This window comes from Myiozetetes cayanensis, unplaced genomic scaffold (genome assembly GCF_022539395.1).
Source record: "Myiozetetes cayanensis isolate MyiCay16 unplaced genomic scaffold, myiCay2020 scf17, whole genome shotgun sequence".
Lineage (NCBI taxonomy): Eukaryota > Metazoa > Chordata > Aves > Passeriformes > Tyrannidae > Myiozetetes > Myiozetetes cayanensis.
In genome coordinates, this window is record NW_026087378.1 from 12,291,228 (window position 1) to 12,310,869 (window position 19,642).

The window sequence follows — 19,642 nt, forward strand, 5'->3', positions numbered from 1 at the left end:
AGTACAGTCAGTGTTACACTTGTGTCTGCCAGTCTCCAAGGGAGCATTTTCAACTCATCTCTATCAGGGAGATGCTGCAGTTCTGCTTCCTCCCTCCTGCCAGCACCAGCAGATCATGCAAAAAAAAAAAAAAATGTTTCAGAAAGTTGAGGTGGCTGAAAACTTCAGTTCTTTTTCATGACAAAAGCCATTCTAGCTCCTGGGTAATTTTTAACATAAACCCCAGAGGCTATAAGAGCAAAAAAAAAATATCCTGTTTCTGGTGAAAAATTCACTAAGTTTGAAGGTAGTGCTGCAGTTTTCGTGTTGTCAATGTTTAAGGTAATATTAAAGTAAAAAAAAATAGAAAAGGAAATTGATCTTGCTATTAATAATTTCATAGGGCTCACATGCCCTTGAACTCTAATTATTTCTCTGAGAAAATACCTCCTTTGCAGAGATTTAAGGATGAGGAGGCAGTGACAGAGTCGGAAAGAGGACTGGGAAAGGGGGGAGGAAACAGTAGCTGGAAAAGTGAGAAAGAATCGCAGAATGGTTTAGGTTGGAAAAGCCCTCCCAGCTCAGCGAGTCGAACCGTTCCCCCGGCGCTGCCAAGGCCACCACCAACCCGTGTCCCCAGGTGCCACATCCACCCTCCTGCTAAATCCCTCCAGGGACGGTGACCCCAACACCGCCCTGGGCAGCTGTGCCAGGGCTGGACAGTCTTTTCTGTGAAGATTTTTTCCTCACAAACCCCAGGGGAGGGGAGTGAGGAACGCGCTGCCCTGAGGGGGAGGCGAGGGACACAGAGGCAGCGGAGCCCCGCGGGGCTGTGCCGGCGGGTCCGGGCTGGCAGCCTCCAAAGGGGGCGTCTCAGGAGGACGGACCAGGCTCTGCTCGGGGTGCCGAGCGATGGGACCCTGAGACAACGGGCAGAAAATGATGCACGGGAAAGGCCACCTGAATGTGAGGCAGAACTTTCCCGTGCAGTGACCGTGCCCAGAGAGGGTGCGGGATCCCGCCCACCCCGGGGCACCCCAGAGCCGGGAGGACGCGGCGCTGTGCGCTGTGCGAGCCCGGCGGTGCCGGCTCCCCCTCTGTCCCCGCCGGGGGCTCCGCGCGGGTCCCCCCTCAGGGCTCCAACGGTCTCCGCTTCAAACCCTCCCGCGCGACCCCCCTCGCCGAGGGAGCGCGCGCCGGGCCGCGCCGCGCGCCCCGATTGGCCGCCCGCCCCGCCCGTCAACGGGCGCACCCCCTGGGAGCTGTGACGGGCGCCGCGCCCTCTGATTGGTCGCGGCGCGCGTCCGTCGCGCCTCTCGCCCGCCTCCTTAGGGCTGATTGGTCGGCGGCGCCGGCGGCGCCCTTCCATTGGCCGCGGAGGCGCGGGGGGCGGGCGCGGAGGGCGGGGCTCCCGGCGGCCCCTTTGTGTGGGCGCCAGTGGCCCGGCCGCGCTCCCGAGAAGCCGCCGCCGCCATTTTGTGCGCGCCCTGCGCTCGCCCCCACCCCCCGCCCGCCTTTCCGCGGGAGCGGCGGCACCGGCGAGGCCCCGACCGCGCTGCCGGGCCGCTGAGGCGGGAGCGGAGGCACCGGCGAGGCCCCGACCGCGCTGAGGGGGCGCTGAGGCGGGAGCGGAGGCGCCGCGCCGCGCCCGGGGACCCACCAGCACCACCGCCGGCGGCCGCCGCAGCCCTGAGGTCGCGCTACTCGCGGCGGGGGGAAGAGGCGGCAAGACGGAGCAAGGGGGGAAAAAACCTCCGGAGCTGCTGCCCCCGAACAGGAGGAGGAGTCTCGGGGCCAGGCCCAGGCGCGGCGGCAGCGGCGGCAGCAGCATGGAGAACTCGCAGCTGTGCAAGCTGTTCATCGGCGGGCTGAACGTGCAGACCACGGAGGCCGGGCTGCGGGAGCACTTCGCGGCCTACGGCACCCTCACCGACTGCGTGGTCGTGCTCAACCCGCAGACCAAGCGCTCCCGCTGCTTCGGCTTCGTCACCTACTCGGCGGTGGAGGAGGCGGACGCCGCCATGGCCGCGTCGCCCCACGCGGTGGACGGGAACGCGGTGGAGCTGAAGCGGGCCGTGTCCCGGGAGGACTCGGCCAAGCCCGGCGCGCACGCCAAGGTGAAGAAGCTGTTCGTGGGCGGCCTCAAGGGGGACGTGGGCGAAGGGGACCTGGTGCAGCACTTCAGCCAGTTCGGCCCCGTGGAGAAGGCCGAGATCATCGCCGACAAGCAGAGCGGGAAAAAGCGCGGCTTCGGCTTCGTCTACTTCCAGAACCACGACGCCGCCGACAAGGCGGCCGTGGTCAAGTTCCACCCGATCCAGGGCCACCGCGTGGAGGTCAAGAAGGCCGTGCCCAAGGAGGACATCCAGGCGGGCGGGGGCGGCGGCGGCTCCTCCAGACCCTCGCGGGGAGGCAGAGGAGGGGGAGGAGGAAGGGGCCGGGGCGGCGGCGGCTCCGGTAACCGGGATCACAACGGGCTCTCCAAAGGGGGCGGCGGCTACAACAGCTACGGCGGCTACGGCGGGGGAGGAGGCGGCGGGTACGGCTCCTACGGCGGAGGGTCCTACGGAGGCGGCGGCGGAGGGGGCGGCGGCGACTACGGCAACGGGTACGGCGGGTTCGGCAGCTACAGCCAGCACCAGTCCTCCTACGGCCCCATGAAGAGCGGCGGAGGAGGTGGAGGAGGGGGCGGCAACTGGGGGGGCCGCAGTAACAGTGGACCGTACAGAGGAGGTTACGGTGGGGGAGGCTACGGGGGCGGCTCGTTCTGAGCTCGGAGTGCCCATACCCATTGAGGAGGGGGGCGTGGAGAGCCCTCCCTTCGATACGGGGCAGCTTCTCGATGGTTTCTCCCCTCACCCGCCGAACGGCAGCTCCTTTTAAATGCCTCCCTGCTGTGGGAGCGGCTCCTAAATGCCCCCTGAGGGTCGCCTCTGCTGCCTGTGCCACTTCGTTCTCTCTGAAGATGGACTGGGCCCCACATACACATACTTTGTGTTACAGTCATTGATGGACTCTATTTTTTTATTATTACTTGGACCTTGGTCGTTTTTATACTAGCAACGAAAAATGTCTTGTTTTCATTTGTTTTTTTTTTTTGGGGGGGTGCGGGGTGGGAAGTGTCTTGCTGATCTGGAGTAAAAACTGGGGAGGGATGGGGTGGGAATTTCCTTTGTTGTAAGGACTGGGTACCTGGCTACTACGTTTTTTTCTACAAAAGCTACTCGGATCCCATGACTGACTTTTAACATTTCTGTAAAGGAGGAAAAAAAATGGTTTTTACGTTTTTTATTTTTTAAATAAATCATTGTGTTCATTGACCTTTACACGTCTAATTTTTTTTCCTAGGATCAATTCCGTACGGTTTTCAGGCTTTTCTAGGTTTGAAGCAAGTGTTCTTCTGCTTTAAAAACCTTTGTGTACTTAGAGTAAATATTTTGTTGCCGGTAAAGGTCCTAACTGACTTTTTTGCTAGTGGCTTTCAGACACTTGACAGAGAAATTTTTGAAGTACTAATCCGTGGATGTGGTCTGTTTTTTAAATTACTCGTTCTCACTTAGTTTGTGTGCATCCACCATCTTGTACTAGGCAGTTTGACGTGCTGACATGGTTGGTCAATTTTTTTTTCCTATAGGACTTCTCCATCAACGTATGTACTGTGTAGTTTTGAAGAAATAGTTTGTGTTAAGCATGTGCTTCATTCATATAAAATGTTCAGAATTTCCGATTGCTTAGTTTTCAAGTCCTCTTCTGGGTTTGCCTGTGTGTGATTCCTTCCAGGGAAAGGGTCGACATTTGTCCCTTCTATTTGACACGTCCTTGTTTTCATAGTACCGGGTTAACAGACTTTTTCACTCGGGACTATTGTCCTTCCTTAAACTTCCCGGCGAATTCTCGCAGCTCCATCTGCTGTCGGGATGGCAGCTCCGTGCTGTGGGCTTCCTTAAAACCGGGGCGAGGGGGGAACAAAACTGGTTTGCTAACCAGGCTTTTGAAAGTCATTTTATGCCACCAGATCGACTGGTGTAGAGTGCAGTGACATCTGCAAGTGAATAAAGGTGGGCTCTGTGAGTACTGACTGGGAAAAAAAACGAAAAAAAGAAGGAATGGATTTGCAATACCTGCCTCAGCACGTAATTATTTTTGATAATAATTGCAGTTGCCCATATTTCAGAAAGTAGTAATCTAAACTCAGTGGGCAAAGTGCTCTGAGAACTGAGCCAGCAAGTGTACCAGCAACTTAGGTGCCAGTTGTAAAGCAAAAAATATCTGTGTAGTCTGCTTGATTAACAAATGTATATTTGTAGCCCTTTCACGCAATAGAATTAAAGTTTGTTGTTTATTAAAAAGCGTAATGTTTTAGGGGAAAACTGCCTTCCTGCATAGAAATATAGAATAGCAACGTTTATGGGTTTATGGATATCAAATAAAAGATTTGAATTCCTTATGTGCTTGAGTGAGAGTATATATGACACGGGGCATGGATTCCAAAAGTACAAAGTTGCTTTGACTTCAGGTTTCTGAGCACTTAGACATTTATGCTGATGCTTCATGGGACTGCATCGTAAAACCTGCTCTCTGCTTTGCTCCAGAAATGCAAGATATTAGGCATGTGATTCCCACTGATCCCAGTGGGAAGTTAAGTGTCTAGGGCTTTGTGCTTCTGGGCTGAAGGATTTCGCAGGGAATTTCAAGGTACTGTTGCTGTTTGTTGTCAATTGAATCTGGTGCTGATTTTAATTGAAATGAGTCTTTCTGTTGCTGTTAGAAGTTGAAACTGCATCAGCTTAAAGACCTGTGCTTAAATAAACAGGGCAACCTTTTGGTATCAGGATTTAAACCAAGAGCTGAGTTTCTTCTTGACTGTGGTCATTTATGACTCTCAGAGCAGGACTGGTTCCTTTGGCTCAACTTAGCTTTTATCAATAGGTTCCAAATAACTTGCCATTTGCAACTATGCTGTAATTTTTCTTGTCTCAAAAGCTTGTTAGCCTCTGTTGTGAGGGTGTGATTTAGTCCCTCATAGTGGTAAGTTGCTTTAACCTTGTCAAGGAACAGCCTGGTTTGGAGAGAAATGGTTAAATTCATTGTTGTGGTGTGGCTTGTCATTTGACTCGGGAAGGTAAAGGTTTGTGCACCAACTACAGCTTTATGGGATTCTCAGGTGTTACGTGCTGTGGCAGAATATGTTTGATACTAGAAACGAGTAGTCTTTTAAAAAGAGTGACTTTGTGTGTGAAATCTGACAGTTTGGGAACCCTTGTACTGATCAATGTGCTGTTCGGTTGTCTCTGTGCAATAGTCCTTGTAGGACTCAAGTCTGCTGAGAGCTGATCCCAGAAATTGCACCTGTGTTTGGGAATGCCTTGTCTCTCCCTGAAAAGGTTGTCACCTGTTTACCAGTGTTCTGTGGTGTCTCGAGTAAGTGGCATTTGCTCTGCTCTGACCTCTGGTCTCTCTGGAGCAAGAACTTCTGACACTGCAGGTGATGTTGGAGAGGCACTTGGGGCAGCTGTGCTGGGACGCACCCTGGAGTGTAGAAAGATGCAGATCTGTATTGGGTAGCATTAAAGACACAGTGACTTAGAGACTGCCTTTGAATAACAGAGCTGTTCCTAATACAGTTCCTGGTAACCAGATTTGTTGATAAAGCCTTGCTTATTTATTTAAAGGTATTTAATGATTTTCTGCCCTCCTGGGTGGATTTGTCTTCACAGAGGTGTGTGGGAAGAACTGAGATGAAATGAGGTGTTAGAGCTGGCATGTAAAAGTTTGTGACTTCACAGTTGCTTTAGGATGGTCTCGGAGATAGAAATAAAGTAACTTTAGTTTGCTGTCCCTTAGTTTGTAGTTGAGTTCTGAAGTCCCTATGTCTGAAATTATCTCAGTAATTTAATGACCTTCTGTTCAGAGCCGAATACTGGATTGTGCTGGTGTCACCTGTGAGAAATAGAACAATGAGAGCAACTGGTTTATTTCTAGCATTTAATAAAGTAAAAGTGCGGTAGTTTTCTTAAAACACAGAAGTTCTTTTTATTTTTGTAATCTGCATGACCAAAAAGAAGTTTCCCAAACCAAACTTTTCAGACTGTGTTGTGATGTCCATGTAGTTTTTTAACAGCAGTGGGTGTTCATGTCTGCTCTAAAGTATAATTTGTTCTTGATTCTGCTTCTTGTATGACTTGTATGTTTTATTTGGCTAATAAAATTAGCCTAATTCACACTTTTATAACACTGGCTTCTACTGCATTAAAAGAAAACGTGCTGAAACACCTGCATACATAATGTAATGACACTTGCACAAGTCGGTGGAAGTACCTCCCACGTGTTTGTTTTACGGTAGGTGATGAAAAGGTGGTTTTTAGAACAGCTTCAGTGGCAGCAAATCTCTGTGGGTCACTGACAGTGTGACAGACTTGCAGAATAAAAGCTGTGTCTTGCCCTACAGGCTCTGTAGTGTGCTTGGGTGGACAACCCCTGCCCTCCAGAGCTGAGCAAGCTTTGGGGTTTGTGTTGGGTGTTGCAATAGCTGCGAGTTGAGCAGCTGCAGTTCAGGCTCCAGCGCTGGCTCTGGGGCTCTCAGCTCCACTCACAGGAGCCCAGAGCTGCAGGAGATTGGGATGTGCAGAGCTGGGCACTGACAGGAGGTGCCTGAAGTCTGTCAGGTACTTCTGAACGTGTACTTAACAACCTGTGAAGCAGAAATATTTAAGATGTCTAAAAATTCCAAGTTCTCAAATGCTTTATGGTGTGCTTCCCCCTCCCCCAACTTAGATCCCTTCTATAAAGCAAATTTTGCTTCATTTAGTGTTGAAAGACCTAAGTGGATGGTGCAGATCAGAACACTGGTTTGTTATCCTGCCCTGTCAGCTGATCCTGTTGTCCCAAAATAATGGCATTCCTACTCCTGCTGGAAAGGGTCTGATCTGTAACGGTGCTGAGGACCCCAACCTCCCATTCAAGTCTGAAAACAGAGCAGCTGCTTTTTTCTGTGTGCCTCCGAATGTTCATTCTCAAAAATGCAAAAGTTTGGCTTAAATTGTTAATTAATCTCTAAGAAATAACCTGAAGGACACCCCTCTGACGTGCAGGCAGCGAACAGAGCACAGTGTGCTCTGTGACAGCGGGGTTTTGTCGGGGAGAGGGTTGGTTTCCTGATAGAAGGCAGCTTAGCCAAGCCTTTAGATTAGGATTGCCTGTCCTGTTGTGGCTGTTATGGATTAGTGTTTATCACATAATCAACAGTTGGTACCACATTTCTGTGGTTTACATTGTTCCAGACCTTGGCTTCCAGAGCACTTAGGAAGAAGGCATTTTCAGTACCTTTGTCAAAGTGTGCATAATATCTTGGATTAATGTTAGGTGATTGAAAGTGTAACACCCAAAATTTCAGTCTTTCACCTTAGCCAAAGGTGTGGTTTACAAAATGGGTTATTTAACATGTTTTGCATAATTGATTCTGTGATCTGGTGTATGCATCCCTCAAGGATGAGTTTTCTGCTTGTTATTTTTGTGTGTCTTAAATGAATAAAACAGTTATATCCCTGCTTCACTTGAAAATGTATTTCACGATGCAAGCACACCACAGGGAGATCTGAGCCAGCCTGGACAAGCACTGTTTGCTTTTGTTGATGGGCATTTTTTAGGTCTATTGAAGTGTTACTACTCTATTATTTCTGCCATGTGTATGTGTACACACAGACATTACCTCTACTTCCACCTACCTTAATGAGTATTTATTTGTGCTGTAATGTAAGTACAACTGTTGATGAGTGTCAGATGTGTATTTCTCATAACAGGCTGAAAGTCTCTCTGCTATGTATTTCTCTCTAGGAATTTTCTGTCCTTTACCTCTGTAGCTAGTACTTGTAAAGGGGCTGATGGAGCTGGGTGCTTTCCTCCTTGATGTTCCTTTGACAAATCCGAGTCTTTTTACCTTCTCAGCTCCCAGAACTCTCATCAATTTCTGTTACATATAAATGGGAGGGAATAGTAGTTTTTGAACTGATACCTCTTGTTTGTGTGGTTCTCAGAGTGTTTTAATCATATTTATATTCCCCTTAAAAACATCTTGCTGGGAAAATGGGTAGTGGGAACACTGTAAGAAAAAGAGCTATAAAGCTATAGTTCAGTGCAGAAGAGACATTCTTCAGATTTTTCTGTTTCCTGTAGCTCTATCTACTCAATAGACTGAACAGCTAAAAAGATGGAACAGTTCAAAAAGAAAAAAACAAAACAAGAACAGCCAGCATAAAAAATAAAATTCAAGTCCAGTTCTCTGTCCATGGTTTGTCCTTTACCAGTAGGAATTCTAAAGAGTATTTTTTCAAGTGTGTTCTCATTGTGGTTAATTTTGGTGTAACTTTGTTTGCTCCAGGTCTGTTGGGCAAAGCTGCAGCGTTGCTGTTGGTGTAAATGTGGAGCTTGGAGCTGGGGTTATTCTCAGATTGTCAACCATCCAAGTAAGCAAAGCTCCTTAACTTTGAAAACGAGATGTCAAGCCCAGGCAGACTAATAATGCCATCTGTCTGAGGCATCTGGATATCGACCCTCTTAGCATGATGCGGACAGTTTCATTCCTAAATGCTTTTGCAAGTGGAAAATAACACAGATCTGAAAGAACAGCTCTGAAAAAAAAAAAAATTGGACTGTGTTGAGCTCTGTGCAATTTTGGTACATATTATATTCATCAAACTACTAAAAATATCTCTTTTCATGAGTAATGCAGTAAGGAATCGATGCCAATTTAGAAGGGGATTACGTTTCTAGCTGGAAATGTGTCAAGATGCATATTTGCTCACCGCCATCGAAGTACAAATCACTGATTCACATTGCAGAAAAATTCCTTAGAAGCAGAACGAGCTGAAAAATCTGAGAATGCTTAATTTGTTCAAATGCTACTTTGTACCATGGAATTGCCAAGTGGTTTGTCTCACAGAAGCCCCTCTCTCCCGGGAATGCTTGTTGAAGTGAAAGACATGCAAAGGTAGACATCTGAAAACACACTCTTAGGCTGTAATCTAGTCAATATAAAAGATGAATATAATCTCAGTCTCTTCTGTCATTTCTGTAACTTTTGTTGATTTCTGTAGCTTTGTAATGGAGTTTTTCTATTCTGTGAGAAAATTTGCTTTCTACAAAACCTCTAGGGGGGGAAGGAAGGATGAGTGTAGTCACTTCAGGCACTGAGTGGGGAGAAGAAAGATCAGGAGTTCTGTCCCTGTTTCCAGCACGGATTTGGATTAAAACAGTGCTAGATAAAATGCACGAGTGGTGTTTGGGATTGGAGGTTCACGTGCTTTTTACTTGTTCTCTGTGGATCAATAATCTTGTTTTCTTTGCTGCACACTGACACAGCTCCAGTGGGAAGCCTCCTCTCCCAGCCAAACACCCTGATGAACAGATTGCAGCATGGGCAGGGCATGGCCCTGGGGGGAGGCTGTGCTTACCTGCTTATTGTATACAAGCACGGCACTATCAGCTGTGTTTTGAAAGAGTTTACTCCTGTTTCATCCTCCAGGTCCCCTCCCTCCTCAGTAGGGATGTCCTCTGTTTTCTGGCTCGTTGGCTGTTCCTGTGGCAGTGTTGTGAAAGATCTCTAAAGTTAAATTCCCACTTCCCTCCTTGTGGTTATCTAGTACCTCTTCAGATTTTAGTAAACTGTTAAGTTTACTGGGTGACAGATTTGGCCAAAGTCCTTCACTGTGGGACTTCATTTGGGCTTGTTTAGTTGTTTTCTGTCCACCACTGCTGGAATAATGATGCTCCCTTTACTGGAGAGAGCTCCTTTGGATCCTGATGGCAAATTCAGGATTTCTCTCCTGAGAGCACTACAGGACTGCAGGGTGGTTGTGGTTGTGATTGCTGATGCCCCTTGCACAGCATGTGCAGCAAAGTGCGTTCTGCAAGAGGAGTGCCAGCTTTTTACTGTTGTTTTCATGGAGATGTATCCTGGAAAAGAGAGATCCCCAGGAGTTCCAGCTCGTTGAGTCAATGACCTGGTGTGCCTTGCTGTGCCTTTCCCTTTAAGCCCACCTGTCTGTTATTTCCTGCAGTCTTAAAAGCAGGCGAATTATTTTCCTCTAATTACATCATTTAGATGCTGTGTGGGGAGTTTGCTTTTCCTCACCCAGCACCAGCCCGAGTCTGGGCTTCCACTCTGCACCATCAGTTTGACTCTTACAGCTTCTTTGAGGCACGAGCTTGGTGGTGAATCAGCAGCACGTGTGTTTTGGAAATGTTGCCATGAGTTTGTGTGCAGCTGGTGGCAACGGGGAGCTCCTGTTTTCGGTGTATTGGGGAGTCAGATGAGAGGGAGTTGAGAAACAATCACCTTGGGAAGGAGGAGCTGGGCTTGTTTCATTGCTGGTGCTGCTCCATTCCAAAAGTGTTGCAATGAGCTGATGCCAACATGCACCCTGATGCCTTCTCAAAGTGTGTTTTTTCTTCCCTCACAGGGTGCACTTCTGCCTGGATGAGAGGATGGGAAAGCTGAGCCCTGAAAAACACACCACAAAAGTCCAGTAAGTGAACAGAAACCCGAGCTGAGCCCTTTACATACCGTTCCCACCCTGAATATGCTATGGAGATGGGGCAGAAAAAGGGGTTTGTCCATAAAATACCAAACAGGATAATGAAGGGCACTCTGTTACCTCTGGGGAAGACATGCTGCCTGAAACAGCTTTTGCTGTTCAGGTAAAATAATGTGCCTGCAGAAACAACCTTGCCTAAATGTTTGTGTGTGACAGGTGCATGATTTGTGCTGGTATTGCAGCAGGTTGTGTTACCACGCAGGGGTGGTGGACTGTGTTTCTTGGCTTTTGCAAAGAACAAGAAATCAAATATTTAAAAAAATTTCAAGAAGACAGCAAAGCAATGAGTGTACAGGGAATAATAGTGAAGAGACTTGGGTTGTGGTTGTGAGATCCTGAATGAGAATAGGTTTCTTTGTGCTGGTGTCTCTGAGTTACAGTATACAAATGTTAATTAAGCCATACATCTTCATGAAGCACATGGGCAATTTCCCCTTATTACAGAAGGTAGTAGTGGAAGAATTAAGTGTTATATTTTTAAAGACAAAGAATCACATTAAAATGATATTTTATGCAAAAAATTTTGGGGGAAAAAAAAATCCCACTTTTTGGACCAAAGCCCTAAGCTTTTTCTCAAGTCCACATGTTCAGCCTGTGGTGAGAACTGTACACTTCAGTAGAGAGACAGAATCTGAGGAGAGGCAGAGAGACTTGCTGACATTTAGGCATCTGAACACCAGCCTTTGCCTTTGCTCCAGCACCCACAACAGTTGTTTTTACAGCTTTCTTCCTGAATACTGGTTTTTTATGTTTTTTTTTTCCCTTTTGAGCGCTCCATTCTAAACGATAAAATCTACCAGCAAATCTTCCTGTGGGTTTCTGATAAATACATAATATGACTGCAGGGCAGGAAGTCTGTGCCTCTGCCACAGGTGACTGCGGGTGACATCCGTGGCTGAGGCTGCAGGGAAGAGTCAGAGGAGCAGCAGGAAGGACGTGGGTTCCTGCTGTGTAGGGTGAGCAGTAGTTTTTTGGTGAAAATGAGCAGGGGTTTTTACTCTAAGGGTGGTTATTATGAAGCTGTTGGAATAAAAGTACTATTTTTGTAGGAGTGGCAGGCGGGAGTGTGGGAAGGGGACGTGCACCAGCAGAGGGCAACAGTCCGGAGCTCCTCTGGAGATGCCGGTGGCTCCTGCAGCATCTCCGCCTGGGGAGGGATCCCGAGGGGACGGTGCTGGGGAGGTGCTCCAGCCCTCTGCTATGTGAATCACGCTTAGAAAACAGTGCTTCTGGAGTGTCCTGCTCCTTCAGCTGCCAGATCATCACTGATGCCAGCTCTCGGAAGGTCCTCACCTAGAAGGTCTCCTAGAGCTTCCTTTTGAGCCTGGTGATAACCTGAATCCCTGGGAGTTGCTGCAGTAGGTAAATTTCAGCTGCTGTTTTGGTTGTGATGTGAGAGCCTGCTCTGAATTTGAGCACTGGTTGGGCAGCAGGTGCCTTCAGGACTTCTCTCCTGGTCCTTTGGGAGCCAGGGCAGTACCTGAGCACCACCTCTGAGTGACTTCAATTCACCCAGGAGATACCAAAGCAGCTATTTCAAGACACCTTATATTGCTTTTCTTATATTAATTTCCTTAAAGGACCTTTTCCCAGAAAACATGTGGTCTAAATGCAGGTCTCTCTAAATGAATACTTAATTAGAATGACAAAATAAGTTTAGTTGGAAGGGACTTCTGGAGATGATCTGGTTCAAACACCCCTTAAAACAGAACCAGCTTCAGGGTCAGATCAGCTTGGTCACTCAAAGATAAATATATATATATTATTGTATACATTAATAAAAATGTATGTATATATATAAACATATATTTACCTAATTATATAAATATCTAAATATATATGTATATGCCTTTAAAAAAACCCAACAGGTTGAAGAATAATTTAGGCTGAGAAGATGCAACTCTTGCAGCTGGCCTTGCAGAGCTGGGAAGGGTTTTTCCCCCTTTGATGAGGTTTGCATTCTGCAGAAGCTGTGGAGATTGGCAGGATGTTTTCCAAATGTATTGGGGCTCTTCACAGAATTAAATTCTTGTCAGCACTCAATGTCCTTTTCTTACAACCTCAGGGCTAAACCAGCTGCTGGACTTAAGGCCAGTGGGTAGTTTTGGATCAGATTGGCAGGAATTGTTTTTATTCCCTCCCTTCCTGCCATTTTTATTGAAGAAATTCCTTGCTGCCATGGGGACACTGGCAATGCTTTGCTGTCCTCTCCCTGTGGCTCGTTGGAATTGGGGGGTTTGGTCTTCCACTGTAGATCTGAAGATTGTTGCAGGAATCTGGAAAGGTTTTATTGGGCCAAGGGATGGTGGGACTGGCTGGAACAGGAGCTCTGTGGACCTTTCTACTCTGAGCAGCAGTTACATGATTGTCAGTGGTTGAAGGTAGGTTAGATGTAGGAGGAATTTAGGACTACTTGGGACTAGGAATTTTTGAAAGAGGCTGGAAAAATTCCACCCATCAGGTGTTACTTATTCCTTTTAGCTGGATGCTTTTTCAGGAGACCAATCTTTGCACTTAAAAACAAGCAAGAAGTTTCTGTCTTGGGATTGTTACCCAGTCATGATTATTTTGCAAGGCTGCTCTAAAGATAATCTCTGATTACTGGGACATGTTTTTGTCCTATTTCAGCAAGGACTATTTACTGGTTTACTCTTGTCTGTCACTGGGATTTACCTTTCTGTTGTTGTAGAATCCAATGGTACACAAGCCAGTGGGTCAATGCACATAACAGAGTATTGCTGGTTTGGTGCAATTTTGGCTCTTAACTCCCACGTTGACTGGAGTGAGATGTAGATTTTTATGGTAAAAGCTTAATATTTTGTTACTGAAAAACTATGTGTTAATAAAAATACACAGGCACTTTGCAGCAATTTCAGGACCTGCTCTTGTCTCTGGACTTTTTATGATTACTGAGGGACTTACTCAATGGAAACAAGCCTTAGCCCTCATTTTTGAGGTAAATTCTACTATTTTTAGTATAGTTCTTTTTCCTCTAGTTTGAGCTCGTATCTTGCAGTTTTGCATGTTGTGCATCAAGTGTGTAAGGCTGGCCACTGGGAAGTCCTTGAGGATTTGGGTGTGTTAAAATGATAGCTTAACAGGATTCTGACGTGAAAATGAAGGAATTTTGCCCAAATCCTGTGTGAGGTTTGACTTCATGGCTTTATCTGTATTTCTTCTGTCTATGGGGAGGCTGCCAAGCAGTGTTTAAACAACAGGACTCTGGTGTCTCCATTCCCCACGTGACTTTGATAATGTCCTTAAAGTTTCAGGTGTGTTAAGTTTTCTTATCTGAAGAATGAGGGTGATGACTGACTTTTGAAAACCTCCTATGGAAGCTGCAATTGCATCTGTTCAACCATCATTGCTGATACATTTTAAAAGATGTATAAACTTAGGCTGGGGACATGGCTTGAGGAGAAACATAGAAGAGGAAGGTAATTTTATTTACAAAAGAGATGAAATGGCATCTTAGCAAGAGAAATCTCTTGATACTTACCTCTTTCTTTTGCATGAAAACATTTTGTGAATGGAAAAGTAACGAAGAAAGCAACTGTTTCTTGTCTTTATTACAATTAATCTCTAGGGCCTCACTGTTACAGAGCACAGCTGAAAAATCCTCTTAATAAAATGAGAGGCGAAAAAAAGCTTCATATCAAAGCCTCTGCATCAAGTACCAGTTGTAATAAAAAGGGCAAATGTGATTTAGTTCAGTGCTTTAGGCTAAACAGCACCTGCAGTTCAGAAGGACCCTTACTGCCTGTGCAGGGTGTATTTGGCCCGGTGGATTGCACAAAGGACTGTGAGGTTTTGATAAATTGGGGAACTGGAAGCTGTGGGGACACTTTTCGGGGCTGGCACCCTGTCCTTCCTGGAGACGGTGCCGGTGCTCAGCCACTGAAACTTTTCCTCCGGCCCCGCACATCGCGGGCACTGAGGCGCTTTTGGGCCGCCCCGCTCGTCCCTCCGCCAGCGGCGCGGGGGCTGCTCCGGCTCGGGGCGGTGCGGGGCCGGCTCGGGGCGGTGCGGGGCCGGCTCGGGGCGGTGCGGGGCCGTGCGGGGCGGTGCGGGGCCGTGCGGGGTGGCGCCGCCGTTGCCCGGAGACGCTCGCAAGCCCCGCCGGGGAGGGAGGCAGGGAGGGAGGGAGGAGGGAGGGGGCTGCGGGAGGCGGCGGCGGGGCCGCAGTCGGTGCGGTGCGGGCGGCGGGGCGCGCCCGGCTCGCAGCGCTCCGCTCCCTCCCGCAGGAAGCGGCCCGGGGCGGGGGCTCTGCTCGCAGCCATGCCGGGCCCGGGGCGCTGAGCCGGCCCCGCCGCCGCCCCGCACCATGGAGGACGAGAGGTGGGTACCGCCGACCCTTTGTACGCGCCCGGGGATGGAGGTGGGGATGGGGATGCACCGGGAGCGCACCTTCCGCGGGGTGGGGAGCGCTGCGCGGGACGCGGCCGGAGGGGATCCCCCCTCCTCCTCCTGCTTCCCGCTTGCAGGAATGCCGCCTGCGATGGGCGCCCGCCGAGCTATTCCTGGATGTTGCAATGTCATGGTGACAGGCGGTGTCGCCCCGTGTGCCCGCGGCGAGGCAGCGGAGGGGTTTCCGTGGGATGTGTTTCGGGTGTGAATTAAGGAGATGACGGAGGCAGGTCGCGGGGTGGTGGTGGGGGTTTGCTAAAATGGAGGTGCCGGGCAGGGGGTGGGATGCCGGGCAGGGGGTGGGATGCCGGGCAGGGGATGGGATGCCGGGCAGGGGGTGGGATGCCGGGCAGGGGGTGGGATGCCGGGCAGAGGGATGGGATGCCGGGCAGGGGGGTGGGATGCCGGGCAGGAGGGTTGAGCGGCCGCCGTGCCTCGCGAAACGCCGGGTCTGTGTCTGCCCTGCTTGTGGCTGGAAGCTCGGGCAGCCGACTTCGGCATTCCACCGAAGACAGACCCGCTGCTATTTGCTGCTTTTTTGAGTCATGAATGAAAATCTGTAACGGCTGTGGAGCCTCTGGGGGTCGGTTTTCTTGCCTGCGTGTGTGGAAGCCGTGCCCTGCCGGGTGTTAGGGCAGAGCAGGGGATCCCCCGGCTCCCTCCCACGGTAGCTGGGCCATATAGACTTAATTTCCAGCAAGGCAGCTATTCTGCTCCAAAATCTGCAGAAGTGTTTACACAGTCGACCTAATGCCCGCTGAACCCATAAAAGATGTTATTGCTGCTCAGGGACCTCACGGATCCAGGGAGACGTTCAGTGTTTCAGCTCTGCCCTTGTTCTTCCCCTCTGTCAGGTGCCTTTGGCAGCTTCTTGTGCTGCTTCAAACTAAACATTAAGCCAGTTTGGGTGTGTGTTTTTTTGCAATATTTTTTTAAAAACAGGATATGCTGGGTGCTTCCTTTTGTGCTGGTGACCTTGCAGTGAGTGGGGAACAGTGAGGGGGCTTGACCTGCTGGTAGGACTGATCATCAGGGCTTGACAGAAGTTTTGTTTAAATATGATGCATTGGAAAATTAGACTGGAGTCAACCCCCAAATTCTGGAAATTTTCCTTCTGTTGTGGCAAAACATTCACAGCAGCCTGTGGGAGTTGTTTTCCAAGCTCCAAAGGGCAGCTTTCTACCCTTCTGTGACTCAAGTAATACCATTGTTTGTGTATATAATGTGCAAAACAAAACTTTCATCCTGCCACATTTCCCTCTAAATTACATTGTAGGGCTTCTGCTTCCTCTAGGGGTGTGAACAACCACCTCTGGATATTAATCCAGGTATCAGTTACTTTAAGTGCCTTGAAATCTTAGTTTGTCATGCTAGATGCCAGCTCGTGGAATGGGATTTCCTTCTTTTTTTCCCTTTATTTATATGAGTGAGTCTGTATTTGAGGAAGTGGAGCAGAGCTATTTTGATACCCCAGGCTGGGCTCATCCTTGGCACTGTTGCTTATTACCTTTTTTTTTTTGATGGTTACCAGCAATGGTCTCCTTTTGCTGGGAATACAGCAGTGAAAAAGTCACCGCGGAAAGTACCTGGATTATTTTGCCTTATCCTGTTTTTCCAGACCATCTGTTTTTAGGGCACCAAGGACTGTCCCCATCAGCACGTTCTCTGCCTCTGGAAGTGAGGAATGATTACCCAAACTGCTGCTTGCATTTCTAGTTTTCGGGAAGAGGGAGGCGGTCCTGCACTGGTCGCAGGCAGTAACGGTGTGGGGGTTTGACTCTTGGCAAGGAAAGCTGGAAATATTCACCTGCTTTGTGCTTGGAAAGGGCACGTTGTGTGGGACTGTACTGAGACTGCTGTGCCTGCTGGGGGCAAGTGCTGGGAGGGGTGTTTAAAAATTACCTCGGTGGGCGAGCACCCCAGGCTGGGTCTGTGCTCGTTCCTGTGCTTTTGCTCCTCATTTCGACTCAGATCTGTGTCAGGCACATGTAAAATGTCCTCACATTTTACACTCTGTGATTTTTGGGATGGCAGAATTCCCCCTGGTTTTTAATGTTACCATATTTGCCATTTTTGTAGTCAGTGAGGAACAGGTTGATGGTGCTCATATCACCTCTGACTCTGGTCCCGGGCCTGCCAGGACTCAAATATCCTTTTAACTTGCACATCCAGGTTGTTCAGTGGTATCATGTGCCCATGTCATTGCACATGGGCAGAGGCAGCTGGGGGCAAGGGGGATTCAACCTGAAATATTCACATTTGGCAGTGAAATATTTCAGAATCCTGGTTTTCTTTTGCTGTGCTGATAGGGGTTTTCATTATATGGAGAAATCGTGCAAGGCAATGGTCAGGCATGATGCTCTGGTTCTGAATTTGCAAGATGTGTTTGAGTTTGAACAGAAAAAAAACTCCCTGGAATGTTAATTTTTGTTTTTGTTAAAATACTAAAACACCTGTATTTTTATATTTGAGTGGAGGTAGCGTGTTTGTGTTATTTCTTTGAGAAACACAATATTTACCTTTGAAAGCAAATGGAATTGTCATATTTGAGTTATTTTGTGTTGTTTCCATTACTGTCAGCAAAGACTTTTCTTCTCAGTAGTTCCCGAAGTCTGCTTTTCCCCTGAGGTCTCCTTTGATATGAAAATCCTTTTGGGGATCTGCTCCTTGCCAATTGTGTGTTTTTCTGAGCTAATGTCCCCCTGTTGATGTAGGCACCGAAAAAAATTCAACAAAATAGGAAAATAATATTGCTATTAAAAGAAAAATAATCCTTTCCATTTTACTGCCTCCCATATGTTTTAATGATAATGCATTTCTCTGAAATCCTCTCAAAAGCCTGCTCAGTATGTGCATTCCTTCAGTCACAATTTTTTTACTGTCTTTGTATAGACCTAAAGACACTTTCAGAAATTAAGATTTTTATAACTATGCTGTTACACTGACATATTTTTCTTACTGTGTCTGCCTGACTGGAGGAATAGAACTACTGGACATAATGTATGTGCACCGTGATTTTGGCCATTGATTCCAAACAGAGAATAAGGCCAGTTAAGCTAAAATGATTTTTCCTTTTGCTAAGACTAAATTAATATTTTGGTCTCCATTTATCTTGGTAGAGGCATTTAAATTTTGAACACTGCTACCTGCTATTGGGCTTCTGTCACATTTTTAGATCAGAGTGATGTCAAACCTCTCAGAAACTGGAGATTAACATTTTATGGTGATGATTGTAACATATGCCACAAAGAAGCTCCATAGGCTTAGAAAATTTACAGTTAGCAGTCATTTTTAAGTTAATATAAGGATATGAAGCCCCTGTGGAGATGGTGGATTGCCTGTGCTGTGGGAGGGCAGGTTGCTGAGCCCAACTGAGTCTTTAGCCAAGCTTGTGGTGCCAAAGCTCTGAGGTGTTTGAGGACAACCAGGAGAGCAGAACTCAGCCTGTGCTCCTGTGGCAGGAGATTAGAGCAGCAACCAGAGACCCTCCCAGTGATGCACAGTGGGATGAGGCTGGGCTGGACATGTCTGGAGTCCCATCACCTCTCCAGTGTGGGAGCCTGGTGGAGAAGGACCTCTGTGGTGCCCCGTTGAGTTGGGAGCTGAGCCTGGCTGCTGTTCTCCCAGAAACAGGAGCAGAAGCTTGTCCTTCCCTGCTCTGAAGGAGAGTGCATTTGAGATCTACCCTTCCTTCAGGGTGAACTCCTGGCTCCCATAAAGCCAGGGTTAGAATTGGATTTGGCAGAGCTGGGATTTTTGTTCCTGGGGTTTACCAGCTCTCTGCACGGCAATAATCTTGCCAGGGGACAGTTTATCTCTGAGGAAGGCTTTTATTCTTTCACATAATCTACAAAGACATCTGTAATTACTGCTGGTAACTAAGGCAACCCAACTTTATAGTTGATACATGCAGGCAGCAGAACGGTGGGTTAAGGGTTTTTAAAATACCTTCCTGTCTGTCGGAATGTGGGAACGCTCAGGCAGGAGCTGGGCTGTGAGCCCTGGGAAGCCTGAGCCCAACTCTGCTAGGGGGTCCTGGAGAGGAGGAATATGGTGCTAATGGGGTACTGATTAACTTCCCTGGATTAATTGGGGACCCTCAAATCAGGGTTCATTCATTCCCCTTGGGGACATGGTTGAAAGGCCCTGCAGGAGGTGGCAGTGGGGTGGGCACTGTCTGAAACTAAGAGCCTCTCTGCTTATTTTTGGAGAATCCTGCTGTGTCCATAAAGAGGATGCTCGTCTGGCCCAGGGAAATTAAATCATTTGTCCATTCACTCAGTGCACGGCCTTGGAGAAGAACAGGAATAGAACAAATTGCTGCTGGCAGCTGACTCGTGAGTCCTGCTGGTGTAGCAGGACATGAGCTTGGCAAATGGGAAGGTGCTGGGGGGGTTGTCCCCGTGGTCATTGGGGTTCAGGGGCTCTAGCATGGCTGGGTGGTCTCCTCTGATACCTTTGATCAGAGGACCCCATTCCTCCTTTGCTTTGATCCATTGAAATTACAACAGTGTAATAAAGGTGATAATTCTTAGCCTCGTGGGGGGAAAAAAACATCTCAGAGAAAGGCTGTGCAGTGCGCTGGTTTATTCTCAGCTTTTGCTTTGTGGCAGGTTGCATTTGCTTGGAGCATTCAGGTTCTTGCATTTTTGCATTGGAAATCT

The 19,642-nt window shown here is 48.2% G+C and overlaps 1 protein-coding gene across 2 annotated transcripts in view; it reads left to right on the forward strand.

Annotated features, from left to right (window-relative positions):
- Nucleotides 1–1,436: 1,436 nt before the first annotated feature.
- The window catches only part of KLHL3 (kelch like family member 3), a 59,236-nt gene continuing 41,030 nt past the window's right edge, over nt 1,437–19,642 (forward strand). The window contains exons 1-2 of one of the 2 annotated variants that reach the window (XM_050312286.1): nt 1,437–2,587; nt 10,437–10,502. In XM_050312286.1, coding sequence (XP_050168243.1) covers nt 1,809–2,587; nt 10,437–10,502 — 845 coding nt within the window. In that variant the 5' untranslated portion in view covers nt 1,437–1,808. Of the gene's footprint in view, nt 2,588–10,436; nt 10,503–14,769; nt 14,910–19,642 lie in introns of those variants that run through there. The other variant, XM_050312285.1, reaches the window with a different exon arrangement.